The 16,774-nt window shown below is 43.5% G+C and overlaps 1 protein-coding gene and 1 long non-coding RNA gene across 4 annotated transcripts in view; one reads left to right on the plus strand and one right to left on the minus strand.

Annotated features, from left to right (window-relative positions):
• NPNT (nephronectin) overlaps positions 1–4,464 on the plus strand; it is a 54,237-nt gene extending 49,773 nt beyond the window's left edge. For all 3 annotated transcript variants that reach the window (XM_072863075.1, XM_072863077.1, XM_072863076.1), the window contains 2 exons: positions 572–828; positions 2,506–4,464. In XM_072863075.1, the coding sequence (XP_072719176.1) occupies positions 572–828; positions 2,506–2,601 (353 nt within the window). In that variant the 3' untranslated portion in view covers positions 2,602–4,464. The remainder of the gene's footprint in view (positions 1–571; positions 829–2,505) is intronic.
• Positions 121–14,670, minus strand: LOC140652382 (uncharacterized). The gene is made up of 5 exons (XR_012042757.1): positions 14,427–14,670; positions 8,147–8,250; positions 7,784–7,922; positions 6,370–6,414; positions 121–952 (listed from the first exon to the last, which is right to left on the minus strand). It is a non-coding gene; the product is annotated as an uncharacterized lncRNA (long non-coding RNA).
• Between the last annotated feature and the right edge of the window lie 2,104 nt (positions 14,671–16,774).

Below are 16,774 nucleotides of genomic sequence, written 5' to 3' on the forward strand. Positions count from 1 at the left end.
GAGTTTAAATTATGGTTAAATAAAAAGGCTATCTGTGTTTGCAAATGGATACGCCTTGAGACTTAACCTGTTAACACAGTTCCCAAACAAAAGGAAAAGGACAGAACCATAGCTCAATTACATGATAACATTTATGCTGGCCTTCTCATTCATCTATCCAATAGCAAAAAACTGCAGCTTACAAGATGCATAAATGTGCACAGTAGCTTTAATGTCACTGTGGGTTTAAAATCATGCAGTCACCAAGGGGTGGTCAGAAATGAAGGAGTACATGACATTTTCATTTTCAAAAGAGGTATTATTTGCTTTGTAAAAAAGAAATTAGATGGACAAGACCTAACCTGGTACTAATGTAAACAGAAGACCAGCACTGTAAATCTTACCCTGCAGGAGGCAGATGCATCAGTTCTGGTTCACGTTCCAGCAACTATATGCCGTATTTAAGGCTCACTGGACCTTGTGGAGCCCTTTTTTATTTTTTGATTTTTTTAATGACTTTTGTGCATTTGGTCCTGCAACATAGTAGAATTTAAAAAAAAAAACAACTACCTAACTGCTTTTTCTTTTTCAGGGGGACAGTATCTTACCATCTCTGACCCCAAAGGCAAAGAAGGAAGAGTAGCGCATCTTATCCTGCCGTTGGGTCACATGGCTCAGGCCGGCGACTTGTGCCTGTCGTTTAGGCATAAGGTGCCTGGACTGCATTCTGGTGCCCTCCAAGTCTTTGTAAGGAAAAATGGTGCTCACGGACCAGCCGTTTGGGGAAGAAATGGTGGCCACGGCTGGAGACAGACACACATAACTTTACACGGACTAGGCATCAAGAGTGTAAGTACCGATGCATGAGCTGCCTTCTGGTTTCTTGCATGAGAAGCTGAAGACACTTAGATGGTGTAGCACTGGACTCTGACTTCTGGGTCCAATTTCAGCCTGTGTTTTACTTCTTTGATCCCTGCCAGTGGAATCACATTAAGGATAGGAGAGTCATTGTGCATTTTGTCAAATTAGTTTTTTGAAAAAAAACCCCAACCAACCAAACCAAACAACAAAAACCCCACCTACAGCAATAGACACATACAAAATAGCCTGTACTGAGCTACCTCACAGAGCCTGTTTTCAGGGAATCACCACGTAGGAAAGAGCAGTCTAATGAGCAATGGCATACTGTATATGGATTTCCAAAAAGCTTGTATCAAGATTCCTCATGAACAACGCTTTAAATAATACAGTGCCATGAAACAGGAATAATCATCCCCTGTGGATTAATAACTGGCTAAACCAGGGCAAAGACACTGAAAATAAGTCATTTTGATAATGCAGGGAGGTTATGTGTGCAGTCTCACATGGTTTTATGCTCTTCAGCATACCTTCAGCTGATCTGGACAAGGAGGTAAATGATGACCTAACTATGCCCATAACACAAAATGGTTTAGCGCAATCAAAAGAAGCTGTCTGAAGCGCCATGGTGAATCTTTTAATACCTGGAAATCTTAGAAACATGGGGTGATAAACTGATATAACAAAAACTCAGCATTTTTCTTCAACCTCTGCTTAGCTTTGAAGGTAGTTTCTATTTCAGATCTGAAGAGGAGACTTGGGTGCTTCAGGGCCTGTTTGGCTCTGACTTATATCAGGGGCTCTAAAAAAAGCTCACACATCATAATGTTCATGGTGGGAGCAGGCTACAACGCGCACACCGTATATGGTTCTAAAATTAATATTAAGGCTGTAATTACCGCAGTTACTTTTCAGAAAACTTTACCTCAGCAAAAGTAACAAAGATGCCTGACCTTGTGTTAGCTGTAAATGAATATCAGACTGACAGTGTGGAATTCTATAGCAGGCAAACAATATATTTGCCCCATTCTTGCCCTTTTCCGCTAAGTTTAACACTTCTCGCAATCCTCAGGTCTGTCTCACCTTACAGAGCAGTTCATTAAGTAAGTACGTATTACTAAACATATTGTCTGGCAGAAAAGCAAATTACTTTTAGGGATGGCAAACAAGACCAGCAGTCCCCCTTTGCACTATCCCCTGCCCCTCTTGACTACCTCAGCAGTAGCCGTCAGCGTGGCTTGCCAGCCGTAACCGATCACTGGTCCACAGACCAGAGCTGCCTCACGGCACCTTATGGAACCGTCGAGTTTGGGATCTTTTCCAGCCAGCGTGGAGTTAGCCTGGGCTGCTGACCTGAACCACTGTGACATTTATTCCAAGGATCAGGGAATGAGAGAAAACTCATTAAGTAAGCAGGGAAGGCCTCTGCCACAGAGAAATCAGGAAGAAATGTGGAAGCTTTATTTTCTAGCTAATTAAAAACCAAAAGCAACTATACACTAGTGATTTTAGGAGGGCCTATAGGCTGGAAACCTGAGGAGAATATGAATGGAGACCAGACCTTCATCACACTTGCTAATGAATTAGCTCTGTGTAAATTATTTCTAAAGCACACTTCTTTCATTCTACTTTATTTTTGCACTCAAATCATTCTATTTCTCTTCACAGGTTATTTTCAAAGGGGACAAAGGGAAAGGAAGAACTGGGGACATTGGACTAGATGACGTGATCTTGAGGAGAGGACGCTGCTCTGAAGAGCATTAGCAAAGAGAATGGACCAGCACAGTCATCTCCTCTAGCCCTTCTCATGCTATTCCTACCAAGCTTTGAAACAACTGCACAAAAAAGAAGAAAAAGTTGGAGAGTGACAACTTCTTAGTGGTCTGCTAAGTGCAACCTCACTGAAACTTCACTTAAAAACATGGAGAGCACGTCCCAGGATTCAGGAACTCCAATCCCATGCTGGTTGTTTCTATTAATCCTTACCCCTAAATCATATTTTGTATGTAACAACTTTATCCCCTGTTAAGCCTTGTGAGTGCTCACACAAAGAGCACTTGTGAAAAAGGGACAATTAATTTCAAATGGTGGCAAAAGAAAGCTCCAGCTCAGAAAGATTTAGTGTTAACTGATATTCATTATCTTCCCATAGTGCTACTCTTTCATTGATTAGATTTGATAGACAGTGGGATTGATCTAGCTTCAGAGTCACCTCAGATTAGCGGAAGCCTGGACCTGAACTTTGGCTTACTGCCATTGACCTTTGAAGAAGGGTTTGCTTCATATTAAATAGCATTTATTTTGCTGTTGCATCTGTATTAACAAAAAGCAATTACATAGAGTAGGCACTGCATCCTGTAATATTGCTACTGCTGTGTTCTGTGTATATGTGTACGGTTATTAACATATTTATGTTTTTAATATTTACAGACTCTAGTTGCAAGGTAATTGGCAGCTGTGCTTTCTTATTGTGCAAGACAGGAGTTCAGCATATTCTTTGATCCCGCTGGTCATGCCAATAGATACGTTACCAAAGTCAGTTAATGGTGCTCATTGAAAAATGCTGGTGCAGTTTTTCCACATTGTAATATGCTGAAGGCAAAAGACCAAACCCTCACCTGATGTAAACTGGCATCAGATAATGCTGTACAAGTTTGCATTTAGCTCAGGAGCAAGCCCTAAAGGGCGCTCAGTCCTGCCAGACGCTCCTGGTTCAGTTGAAGACTGAGCAGCCTGGAGAAGATAACTTGCATCTTGTAAGACTGGGCCCGTTGACACTGCCCTTCCCACAGGTGGTACAAGCCTGGGCAGCTGCATTAATGCTGTACAAACAATTCTGACTGTGAAATGCCTTGAGTGATCTTTGTCAAATGTCCATATTCCATCCAACCCGTCTGTATATAATAAACATTTTATTCTTTAGAACTAGAATAACTATTAGCTCTAGCTGGAACTAAATATTTATCAGAACTTTGGACTGATTTTTTAGTTATGTATCAATCATGCATGTGGTGTGCAGTTTCCCAGGGAATTCTTCTGTTTGGTTTGGGATTTTTTAAATGAGGAATATCTTCTTCATCGCTGCTAACAATTCTAAATTTGACAAAGTAATTGTAATATTTAAGAAAATGACAAAAGATTGACAAAATGTTGTTAGTGGCACAGCCTTAAAGCTTCAAAAATGTATATATAGAAGAAATAGGTCTCAGATCTTTTAAATACAATGTAAAATAAATGTCAGCTTTGTATCATGTCATAAAACCATCATTAAAAGAACCTCATGTTAAGCCTTGCACAAAGTCCACAGACAAAATTGCAAGACCATTAGAGGTCATATTCTAAAGCCCTGTTTCTGACAAAGTACTGTTTTGAAAATATTTTTCCAATTTGTCCCCTAGGACAAAGCACAGTACGTATAGCAGAAGTTTATTTGACCAAACAGATAGTCTCCTGCAAAACTGTATCAAGAAACATTTTGAAAAGGAAAAAACAATGCATTTGTAAACACTTTAAAACTATTTTGCTTCAAATATGATCATGATATTTTTCTCTTACGTTACTTTGTAATATGTCAGAAATATTTGTGAATAGTTGAAATACCTTGTCCTTATTTTAAAGTAATCAGTAAAGGAGGCTGTTACTTGCTACTAATTGGAAATCTTGTTTTCATTTCTGGATCAAAAGTCTCATTTTTATTGCAGTGGAATGAACCAAAAGATGACAATTCAACCAAAGTGAAGTAGCTCTGGTTACCAGGTTTAAAAAAAAAGTACATTTCACTGTAATATGACAAGAGCATTATATGTATTATTCAAAAGGAAGAATGACAGTTTTCAACCTAGCTTTTTTTAAGAACAGTTTCACAGGTAATTTAAGAGCTTCTGCAATATAAAATGTCCATTTTACAAGAAGCGGCAGCTACCATACTTCTACTACTGAACCTGCACAAACTGTTATATTCTTTGGCATCTAACAAGATTAACATATTTTGGTCTGGTTCACCTACAGTGGATGAAGATGGTCTTTACCACACATTACTACAGCTTTCTGAGATTGAAACTCCCTGGTTCAAATGGAAACCGATCTCCTAGCTGTGCAAGACAAAGAGTTTTTTGCCCCTTTACAAATGGCCCTTAGAATCCAGAACTTGAATGAATTCAGAAGGTAAGCAGAAATAAGTACTCAGATACTCAGTACAGAGGAGGATTTGGGGTCTCTGTGTTTTATGAATGGATTTCATCATTGCAATCAAACAAGTAACACCGTAAAGCCCTGTTAACAACTGAAGTCTCAGCTGACAGTGGACATCAGGGTAGTCTTTGCGAGTCCGGCTCTGAAGGAGCTGCTACGTCTGCAGCTGGTTGTGCTGTGATGCTGTATGTGTCACCTTCTCTCAGTGTTTCTGAAGAGACCAGGCGAGGTTGGTCAGTGGTTCTGCTGTGATGATCCTCCTCCAGCTCTTGCTGCGCCTGCCCTTTCAGGCAGCTCCATACAGCCACACGCCTCAGCCAGGAGGGAGCTGATACTGCCATTTTCATGTGAGAATATGGCCTGAGGTCTTCCTATGAAGTAGGTTATAACTGCCCTTCCTGCTTAGGGTTTAATAAATAGATAACTGTGCCAAAAGAGATTCCTGCATAAATACTTAAGGCAAGCAGAAGACATTGCACTAGCTTAATGTGAAAACATCTATCGAATGTACTGTATAACCTCTTGCCAGCTTATAATTTAATGTTTTAAAAAGAAAAGTTAAACTTTTTTCCCCCAAAAAAGATTGAAAATAAAGATTCTTCATAAATTACAGGTACCATGGCCAGTGGCAGTGTGCATTTACAGCATTTGCTGACATCCAAGTGAGTCCAATGGAAGGGACCGATACAAGAGTTTGTTTTCAGGTTCCATTCTATGCAGTCACCTCACCTCTCATCAGAGCCACATCATTAAGTCACTAGCGAGTGCTTTCAATGAAACCCATTCATTCTGGAGAAAAGCTTCCCTAGGTTTCCCTCAATAAATTACCCAAGACTTGGAGGTGAAAACATTGGTTTTAATATAGTTGGAGATTACAATAACCACCCTAATGAGAGTCAGATTAGTCATGAGAAGACAACCCTGAGCAGAACGCTCATGACAGCAGCCTCAGTCATCCTGCTCTGTCCTCATGGAGAAAAGACACAACAGTAGCACCCGCCTCCAATCCAAGTGCCAGGTCTCTCTATATACGCCCCGTTATACGTTGTTCCTCCCTGCAAATGAGGCACAGTAATTGTCTCAAAGACTGCTAAAATCAGAGACTTTGGTTCAAGCTATGCATTGTGACGGTCACCTTGAAACCTGTTCACTCTGCATTTAAAGATATACAACAAGATAAACTATAGCTGTCTGTCTTCAAAATTTTCATTGTGAATGTCAGAAAGAGTCATTAATTGTCAACTGAGGCCCAGTTAAATCCTATGCAATTTTTATTTATATACATCTATATCTCAAACACCAAATTATCAAGTTTTCCTGGTAGTCAGAACACTTTCTTACCTGCTGTTTTATCCTGATGTCCTGTAGTCACACAAGGTTTTATGACTTCAGATTTTCCACACCAATTTAAAAAAAAAAAAAAAAATCAAGATGAGCAATGCATTGGTGTAAGCCTGCACCTTTAGAAAGAAGTAATAGACATTATGGTGGTAACTTCCGGCAGTGGTTTGAAAGAGCACAGAAACCTCTTCATGCTTTGAAAGTTAATACATGCTCAGAGCACACCTGCTGCTTCAAACTGACCTAGCGATAAGTGAGGAAACACTTTATTTGGTTGAGAGGAAGATGCCAACAGACTGAAGATCTTCAGAGGACACAAAGAGACCTTTAACAGTACAGACTGAAGCACCTATAGAGTTCAGACACCAGCTCCACGTAGGGTTTTAGGATTGCAAGTTCAAAATGAATCAAATCACATTCTAGCTGCTCTGCTCTTACCAATTCTCCTTGCGCACTTGTATGATCTCTTCCAAGCCCAAACCCTGTTCCTTAGCTTTGAAACAAATTGTCCTCCAGACAGTGCTCTTGCTGGTTGCTTTGGGCTGAGATAACCCATTCATTTTTCAAAAAATAGGTTATTTTTTATTTACCTCTCTTCTTAAACTTGACAAACAGCCTGGGTGACATTACTGAGATCAGGATAGCAGTTTCTTTTCATAGCAAATAAATAACCCAATTACTGGATCTGAGTGCTCACTGGACTGTTCCTGTTCGGTTGCCTTTTTTCTCCTAACTCCCGAGAGCCAGATGGGATATCATGCTTACACATGCTTGATACATGTCAAAAATACAGATCTATCCCTCATTTTCTTAATAACGTGTCAAACAACAAAGCAAAGTAGACCTGAATTTTCTGGATAAAGACAGAAATAATTCCCTGCTCTATAGATCAGGCACTCTCCATCATTATTTTTCCTCAGATTGCTTCCCAATAGCTGTTAAGAATCAACCAGTTCTTTCTTTACTCTTAGTAATATTTAACCTCATTCTGTAGTAGTGGCAGATTTTTGCCACTTTACTGTTTCCCAGTAATCCAGCTATTAAAGGACTCCCCAAGACCTAGGAACAAGGCTCCGTTGCCATCAAACCACTCTTCTACAGGTATCCCAGCCACCACATCCCTAGAGCAAAAGGGCCATCTATCTCTACAGCACCTCTGTACTCTGTGTGCCAGGAAATGTTATGTATAGTTGTATATACTGTGTGCGTGTGTGTGCACACGCATGCGTATTGTGCCCAATAGGCTGAGGCCAGTATTAAGTGTTTGAGCAAGGAAGTCAAGTATTTACCTAGCACACAGAATAAAGACGGCCCTCTCTCTCTGACACGGCCAAATCCTGCCTTCCTCTGACCACAAGATACTACAGCACTATTCCAGTAATTTTTGTTAACCTTCTACTTTATGCCTTTTTACCTTCCGTTCAGGCCAGGAATAGTCCTCTTTCACACTCTTCTCCCAGGTTTTTCCTCATTGTGCATTTCAACAGCCCATGCTCTCATTTCAGACTCTCATCCAGAATCCTTTTGATGTTCATCTTGAGTTTGGCAAACGCCTAGAAAGACAAGGTATAGTGTGTACTCAGAAAGTGATTTTACTGCATTTGCATGCAACACCAGTGTTAAAGTTGGGGATTGGCACTTACATGGCATTTCAGGGAGACACCATCATTGCTCTGATACCACTGGTGCCTCAGCAGAAGGGGTGACCACGTCACCTCTTCCCTTGCCTTTTGTCCCTGCTCCCCTTTAGGTCAAAAACTCAAAGAAATGGACTCACCAGATTTTTCCCCTGTCAGGATGGTCCAAGACAGAATTCTCCTATGTATGAAGCAGGATTACTGCGGCATGCATACACTGTGGTTCAGTACCTGTGGCTTCTTACTGCAAACAACAAAAAAAGCCTTTCAAAGAAAATTGGCTTTGAAATGACAAAAGGACTGGATGTGTATCTTAGCAAGTGCCTATCTTTCTCCTCTGCAAGGAAGCTGGTAATTTTAAGCTTCCATAGACAATGCAAAACCTCTTGGGTCTGGTGGCATAGTCACATAATATTCCACTTGCTCTAAGAAAGATTCTTCTTTCAAAATGGATCAGTTCATAATAATATCAACTTAAGAGAAATTAAGTCTTCATGAACTCCACAGACGCCACCGCTTTATCAGTCAATTAAACATGCCTGTGACTGTCCTCTGGCTCTAAGGTTACATAGCACATAATACCTGTATCCATACTATTAAATCTATATCCATGCATCCATACTATTAAATCCCCTTCTCCCCAATGGGGTGTCAATGTGCAGTCTATCTGTGGACAGCTGACGCCACGGTGAGCTGACTGCCAGCCATACCCAGGAGCTGTTTGGAGCAGAGATGGCTGGTGAGGGCTGACACCGTGCCAGCATTCGCTGGGAGAGCTGGAGCCCGCGAGGCTCAATGTTGCCGCAGGTCCCGACTCCCCAGAACGGCACCTGCAGAAACAGCCCCGAACCCAGCCACAGCCCTGTCTTGCAAGTCCTGATTTAAGACACGAGAGGTGTGCCCCGAGTACTGTAGGAAGGTGAAGAGAGGGCTCTCTGAGGACACAGCAGTGTGACATGAACAGTTTACTGTCATGTCAGAACACATCCCTTCCTGCAGAAATGCTCTGCCAACCCTGATGCAAACGCACACAGTTTGCCTGTCAGTTTGTGCAACTGGCCTGCTCTTAGCGTGGCTGCTTGGCAGACCTACGTATACAACAGAGCCAGCAAACAAGAAGCCAGTTATCAAAAGCCAGAGCTAGGGCAGATGGCATCAAAGCAAGAGTAGCGAGCACAGGGGAGGGGGAGAGGTTGCTGTCCCCCCCAGCCCCGTGCACTACCTCTTTCTACACAGACACCACTGATACTGGGATGCAGCTGTGGGACAGTCTCCCAAAAATCCCTACGAATAAAATCCCAAGGATGCTCGTATCCACCACCCCCACACCAAGGTCCAGTCCCTAGCAAGGGTTGTGACTGGTGTCCTCAGACGTCATTACATCTTCTTGTACCCCTGGTAAAAAACACTGACCGTGGCTCCTACCGGCAGGTCCTGCAAGCTAGTGAAATCAACAGGGACACACACAGCTGTGTTTCTTGGCTGTACCTCTAAGGTGCTCTTGGCCCATACAGCAGTCTGACATGGAAGGAGAAGGAAGTTGCTCTTGGTGCCCCTCCTGCTGTGGCCCTCGAATGGCGCCTTGTCGGTCCTCCCCTTACAGCACCTTCCCCATCCTCAGAGGGAGCACAACGGGAAGCCCCACGGACATTCCCGCTGGAAGAGCTGCACAGTCCACTCCTAAAACACATTTTCCTCAGATCCTGTGTCTCAGGTTGTCACACAGCTGCTCCACAGAGGTTCTGCCAAAAAAAAAAAAAGGAACCACTGCCAATTTAAAGTATGTTTTTACATGATTTTATTCCCAGATAAGCACAATAATACACGTGTAGCACAAGTGCTCAGAGAAAAAAAATAAGCAGCCAAAAGTATACCCTGGTATGTGATCGGTAACAGATCAAAGCTAACATCCAAATTTCAAATTAAGAAAAAAAATGCTGGCTGACTTAAAAGAACAAGTCTCTTGCCTATTATTTCGCTCCAGCGAATGTTGGAACTTACTCATTGGATCTTAATACCAGTATTTTGGGATGCCAAGTGCAAGTAAACTTTCTCCCCTTTTTCCAGACCTTTCCATCTAGATATAAACACTAAGCATGGCACAGTGAAATGCACTCTCACATCCCTGGCTTCAGGTCTAGCACAAGAGCAAGAGCTCCTCACCTGGGAGCTCACATGATGTGTGCCACCTCAGCGGGTGATGACAACACCAGAGTTCTCAGCAAAGACCATCTTGATGTCCAGCCCAATGTGAGCAGAGAACTAAACCCAAATAAGCACTGAGCAGTGCCAGTTATGCTTTTCAATGAGGAAAATAACTGGAAGACTAAGGATTCAGAGGGGCATCCAAGAGAGACACTTTGACTTCCATCCCTCTCAAGTTCTGAGTTAGCTCAGGAAATGTTGTCTTCTGACCTCAGTTTCTTGGACCAGCTGGAGGACAGGAAAAGTTGTGATCCCATAGGGCTCTTCAAGGTTTCCATGCCCAGATGGGATGTTTAGTGTTCTCAAATATCAAATACACGTGATTCTCCTTATAGTCTAGGGGATTCCTTTAGTCATTGTGCCTTGGAGTGTATAAACAGGGCTCGAAGACACTGAAACTGCTCACTAAATATTAAACCCCACAACTCCATAGTGTACAACAGTTTACACAGAAACCAGGCACCTTTTTTGCATACTTAGAGGTGTCATTCAACTGTGAGCAATTCAGTTACCCTCCTGTTGTATGCCACTGGTTTTATCCTGCTTATAAAAAGATATTTTAATTGGCTGAACTCCATTACCGAAGGCTGATTGCTAAAAGCAAGCGTTCAGTTACCCACAAGGTACATCAGGCAGTTTTGTGGGGTGTTAGGAGACCTCGGCACCCTGGCAGCTTGGCTGTGTATTAGCAAGCAGCACACTCACCCGCTCGCTGGGAAACTCACTGAGAGCTACTCTGCCAGCTTTTATTGGAGTAATTTGTTTGCCAAATAAAGATATGTGACTGGGGCTTGAAAAAATATTCCATTAATATAAAAAACAGGCAGAAAAAGTATATGGTACATCAAGGGATGCCTTCATCACCTTATGGCCTTTGATTCACGTACATAGGTGATTAGAGGGGTAGACAAAAATTGTAGGGGTTCAAATACGGCTCATTCACAGAGCTCCAGTCCACAGGCCTCTCACTCTGGCTCTTCGTAACGCTGTTCCTTATCTTCTATTCAGCCACCCCCTCCCAGGACACCATTTAGTCCGAAGAGCGTGTTTGGCATTGCAGCAAACACACAAATGATGACTAACCCTCCGTGGCTGGCTGGCACCGGGTGGTCCCTAATGCATGCAACTCTTCATTTTTCTCTCAAGTTTTGTCAGAGGTATGAGCTGTGCTACTAAAGACATCAGGCAAATTCAAACTTTCACGTTCCCTGATTAAGATAAGGAGGAGATTTTCCTTCCCTGACATGCAAGTCTGCTTCCTTCCTAATGAGGGACCCTCAGCAGAGGAGACCCATTCAGTACCACCCTCTGCACTAGCTGCTCCAACTCAAATCCCCTGCGTACTGCAACTAGGTCCTAGCACGCAGGTAGCAAACTCCACAAAAAACCCAAATAGGGCAATATCCTGAGCGTGTGACAAACAGATCTGAACTATGACCCTTCCAGAGGCAGCTACAGGTGAAACCACAGGAGCCACAAATGGGGAATGCAAGCAATCCTGCAACTGTACTCACCAGTATGGGACTGCAAAACAACTAGACTCCATTTCTGGCCTTGAAATGCACTGACACACACTTCAGCTGGTGAGTTTTCCAATGGGGGGCCTGCCTGGGACAGCCCAGGAACACAGCATCTCCAAAACACATGAGGCTGCCAATAGTGACTACAAGGTAATCTTGCAGCATGCAAAATAATACACAAGGCGGATTTTCAAACCTCGCTATTAAAAACATCCTTGGAATGATGGCTGTGTCCCGACACTCAACGCGGACAACCCATGCTTCACGTCTCAGTGATGGGGCAACAGCTCCCTTAGGGCATGTGTATGGACTGCACAAACAAGCTCTACCCTTTGATGACCGCGCTTTTGGGAAGACAAACGTCTTGCACCCATAAGGGAACTGTACAGAGCTGCAGCAGAACAGGCGCAGGCTGCTCCAGCGGCCTCTGGCTTCGCCGACCGGCCTTTCAGCCAAGGGGTGAGGCTGTGCGGGAGCTCCCCAAACATGTTCAAGGGACCGGTAGGAATTTTCTCTGTGCATATCTCCACCCCCCTATTTATACTGCTGTAAGTAAGGTGAGTAAACTCACCCACGTGGCAGATAAGAGAAGTGGGCAAATGCTTATATTGTGCACCCAGAAGCAGATAAATGCCATTTACTTGAACCTTCTCGCAAATCCTACTGCTACACGCTGTCCTCTTGATACACAGAGACAGGTCAACTAGCCTAACCTGCAATAGCAGATAGTTAAAAGCAGCAGCACAACTAAAAGCCTCTGAACAGGGGAAGCTTACAAACAAGTTTAATTTGTCTGTAACTTCCAGAAGCCCGGACCTCTGACTCAGCCCTTTTGCCACTAGCCACAGTCAGGCGAGGCATGCCGAAGACACTTCGGACCCAGCTGCCATTGGCTTCTGTGGCACAAGATCAAGTCCTTCATTAATACCATACAGAACGCCTTGCTTCTGCTTAAAATGAATCCTCTTAGCAGCTTGGAGAAACACATCTGACTTTCTCCTGAAGGAATTGCTGAACAGGGCATCTAGAAGGCTGCTGTCCAGAAAGCTAAGAAAACAAAAAAACAAGTTTCGAAGGAACTTGGGCAGCCATGAGACAAGCAAGTAGATCAGACACTCGTGAAATCACCGTGCTCCCTGAGCTGTTCATATGTGATTTATCCCAGTTGCTAGTTAATTTTTAACAGGCATTTCCCCTGTCCCTTACCAAGCAGTTGGCAAACTCACTGCAGAAGAGCTGCTTGTGCTCCAGTAACAAACATCCAAGCAGGGTTTCAAAGGGGATGTAATAAATGGAGTTCTTACTCCAAGGAAGAACTGTTGTTTAAAATCCTATTTCTCCTGTACCTGAAAATGAGCAAGCTCTTTTACCCACATCAAAGAACTGAAATGCATCATCCCTCCCTTCTCCACCGTATTCTGCTTTGTGCTACAGCTTTTTTTCTTCCTACCTAGGTGCAACATGTCATTGCTATCTCCTATGAAGAGTGCTCTACAAGGCTCCAAAGTAGATTCCTTAATTAAACAACAGCTACCAACATTCAAAGTCTTTCACCAAGTGCATTTGCATCAACACTAAACCAGCGCAGCATCAGGGCAAGACAAAGGGAAAGCTCTTGCAGCCTCACATTTCAGCACACTACAGTTTTGCTGCAGAGCTTCCAGTCTAGCCCTCAGTGACACCAACCCGGCAAAAGCTCTTCAACAGACCGACCAACAATTTTATAAGCACGATACTTAAAATACCAGCACTCTCACCTGCAAAATGCAAACCGTCAAGCCACCTCCTCTGGTTCCAGTCATCACAACCCTTTGGGCTGGTGGAGAGGTTGTGCTGCTTGCAATTAGTCCCAGCTGAGGTCTCTAATCCCTGGGCAGAGCACAAAGGCAATGCCCACTGCCCAGCTGCAGCCCCCACAGCTAATGGTGCTCCTGCACCAGGGGACCCAGTGCCAAGCCGACACCACTCCGGATGGGCCCTAGATGTGCCATTTTCCCCCAGTGGGAGCTGAGGTCTCCAGTGGGATAAACCAGCATGGGCACAGCCTGCGTTAACCCAGCTGTGCTGCCCCGTGCACACATGTTGGCTTGCTCGGGTGCCCCTGCACGGCGTGATGGCAGGCAGCCATGGGCATCACAACACCTGCATGCCTTGCCATGGCGGGGTTTCTAACTCCTGGCAGGACCCAATCCTGCCGCCATTGCCCCTGGCTTCAGTTAGGGCTGGGAGCCCCCAGTGTGAACAGATTCAAGCCAAGTCTCTACAAAGCAAACTGGAAAAAGCCTCATTTGCCTCTGAGCCTTCATGGCTGGGCAGTCCACAAAGAGCAACCACCTGAATTTATACAGGCTAGCAAGCCTGCACCACCCACCCCCCAGTGCTGAGGCAGCCCTAGCAGCCGGGATCCTGACGGGTACCCTCAACCGACAGCAGAAGAGCAGGCACTGGTGTTGCTTCTAAGCACAACCAAGTCTTCGATTAAGCAGCAAGTAGCTAAGGCGGTGAATTCAGAACTGGAGTATTTCTTTATCTTGCCCATGGGAAGCGTGTGTGCGTGCTTTGGCGTTAGATGCATCCTCTGCATGGAGGGGGTACAGCTGCCCATCCTCTGCACAGGTTGCTTACTCTCCCCCCCACACCTTTTCCTCCCCTTCACCCAGCTCTCAAAGTTTCACAACTGCACTTTTTCTCTTACCCTCTAGTTTATTCCAGGACCTCAATTTTTTTCTCTCCGTCTTCCAGCTCTGTGTTGCTGCTGTGGTCTTGAGCTTTTGATGAAAAACAGGCTATCCAAGCCTTTATCCTCAGCTGCAGACTTTTAAGTTTAGGCCCCCTTCTACCAGGAAGATTCACGTTAGGTATAAAGCACTGCACCTGGCAGCGTTTGCCAGATCCTGCCCAAACAATAATAAAGTTTCTTTGCCTCAGGACCTGCTGAACCCAAACACTGTTTTCTCTGGCAAGAGAGGCCTATTTACTCCTCAAGATAAATATTAAGCAAACAGGATTTTTTTTTACTTTAGGAACTAAGAAGCTAGAACTTTTTTGTGCAGCCACAGTCACACCCCTTGTGCCTGCAACGCTGAGCTATTTTTAAAAAATTAATTCCTGTGGTATTTTCCTAATAGCCGTAAAGCAGCAGGGCATTCTCTCAGACACACTTTGCTATTATTACTCTGTCTATGCCTCGTGACTATGACCTTCCAAATTCAGAAAGACTAGCCAGCTGTCAAAAGAAAAAAAAAAAAAAATTCTTCTCCTTGTAACCTTTCCTCTATTAGTTGTTTTCCCTGGGCAGCAGTTCAGACCTGGCAGGAAACCATCTTTTAGTTCCTGCCCTACGACTCCATCACATCTTGGAAATGTCCAAGCCCTGAATGTTGCAGTTTGGGCCTTCTGCATACTATAAAAAGAAAAGAAAAACTTGTACATCTTGCCAATGTTTCAACAAGCAAAAGTAGTGAACCAAAACCAAAGTGAAGTACTGTGCCCATCCATGTAACAATGACACTTTCTATACCTGAAAAATGCTATACCATTAGCAACTTAAAATGACCAAGGGGCACCAACATCAGCCATTCCAACAATCATACTGTTCCCTTCATCTCAGGAGATGACGAGTAAATTGAGTTTGTGACTTTGCTAGTAATTCTAATAAAAGCATGAAGTCCATAGCAAATTATGATACAGACCCGTATCAGCTTGGGGACCTCTTGTTAAAATAGCACTCAGAGACAGAGTAGTTAGCTGTTCTCTCTCCTCTGTACTTGTTCCCTGGTTTAAAATACAGAACAACATTTTTTCCAAGGCTATGTAAAGATAAACAAAGATTAAAATTAGGGCAAATATCTCCTTTCCCTGATTTCATTGTCTGAACCCTTACTAAACTCCTCAATAAGCAAGGTCAGACCCCATCTATCTTCTATTCACACACACAATTTATTTCTGCTTGCCCATGGTCTGTGCCTGGGGAGAGTGCTCCCAAGCAATCAACCTTTCACTCCCAGCTCCTGACCCCATTCCTTTTCTCCCACCCTCTTACATTTTCCAGCCTCCTGGGCATCTACTAATGGTGAAATCAGCTTTTTCCTGCCTGAGCCAAGAGAAGAGGCAGTGGCAACGCGCCCTTATGAAGAATAAATTGCCTCTTGCCCTGTTTTCTACCTGCCAGAGCAAGTCTGCAGCCATCTGTCCTCCTCGCCCTAACCCATTCTGTTGCTGCTGCCCTCAGCAACGCTTGTAAGGCCACAAGATGTGGCAAGATCCAGAGCAGCCTCTCATGGCTCTGGTTTGCATCTTGCACGCTGCCCCAGCTACTGCAAATGCACCCTGAGCCAAAAGCCTCTTTCAAGTCAAAAGCTAACTTACTGACACACAATGAGTCCAGCAACTGGTAACAGTGATTTTGAAATTTAAAAAATTTCCCCTGCGTGTTAATGCTCTTGTCCCTCTACTTGATGAGTCTATCTTCAAACTCTGTCCTAGATAGGTGTTGAAAATAAGATACGGTGAGATACATGCAGGTCAGAGCTTCAACCGTTGGCACAGTTCATTTGTGCCACCTCCCTCCTGGAGCTCAGCTACTGACTTCAGAGACAGCAGGACTAAGCTTGGTGTTACCGCTATGCTAGGAAAGTACATTTACATAAATTCAGCTGATAGCAGTTATAATGCAGGTTTTAGTTCAAATGGTGCTATGCTTTTTTTTCATCAGCTGCTTTTCTGGCCCATGAATTCCATTCATTTACTCAGAAATAATATTTAATTCTTATGTATGTCAGAATCACAAAATTTACTATGCTTCTTCCACATCAAACTTAAGGAAAAATAGTTGATGGGTTGCAGAGCTGTCAAAAGCTGAACATTAATAATGGAGTTTGAGATGAGAAAACAACAAACAAAAAGTTATCAACTTAACAACTGACTAATTTCAGAGGGCAAAAGGGAAGGACTTTGTTCAGCAAAAAAAGAGCAAAATCCCAAGAGAAAAAAGTAAGCATTTTTTCCTTCAGTCAATATTGCTTACAATAATCCCAGTGGTTT

This window comes from Ciconia boyciana, chromosome 5 (assembly GCF_034638445.1).
Source record: "Ciconia boyciana chromosome 5, ASM3463844v1, whole genome shotgun sequence".
Lineage (NCBI taxonomy): Eukaryota > Metazoa > Chordata > Aves > Ciconiiformes > Ciconiidae > Ciconia > Ciconia boyciana.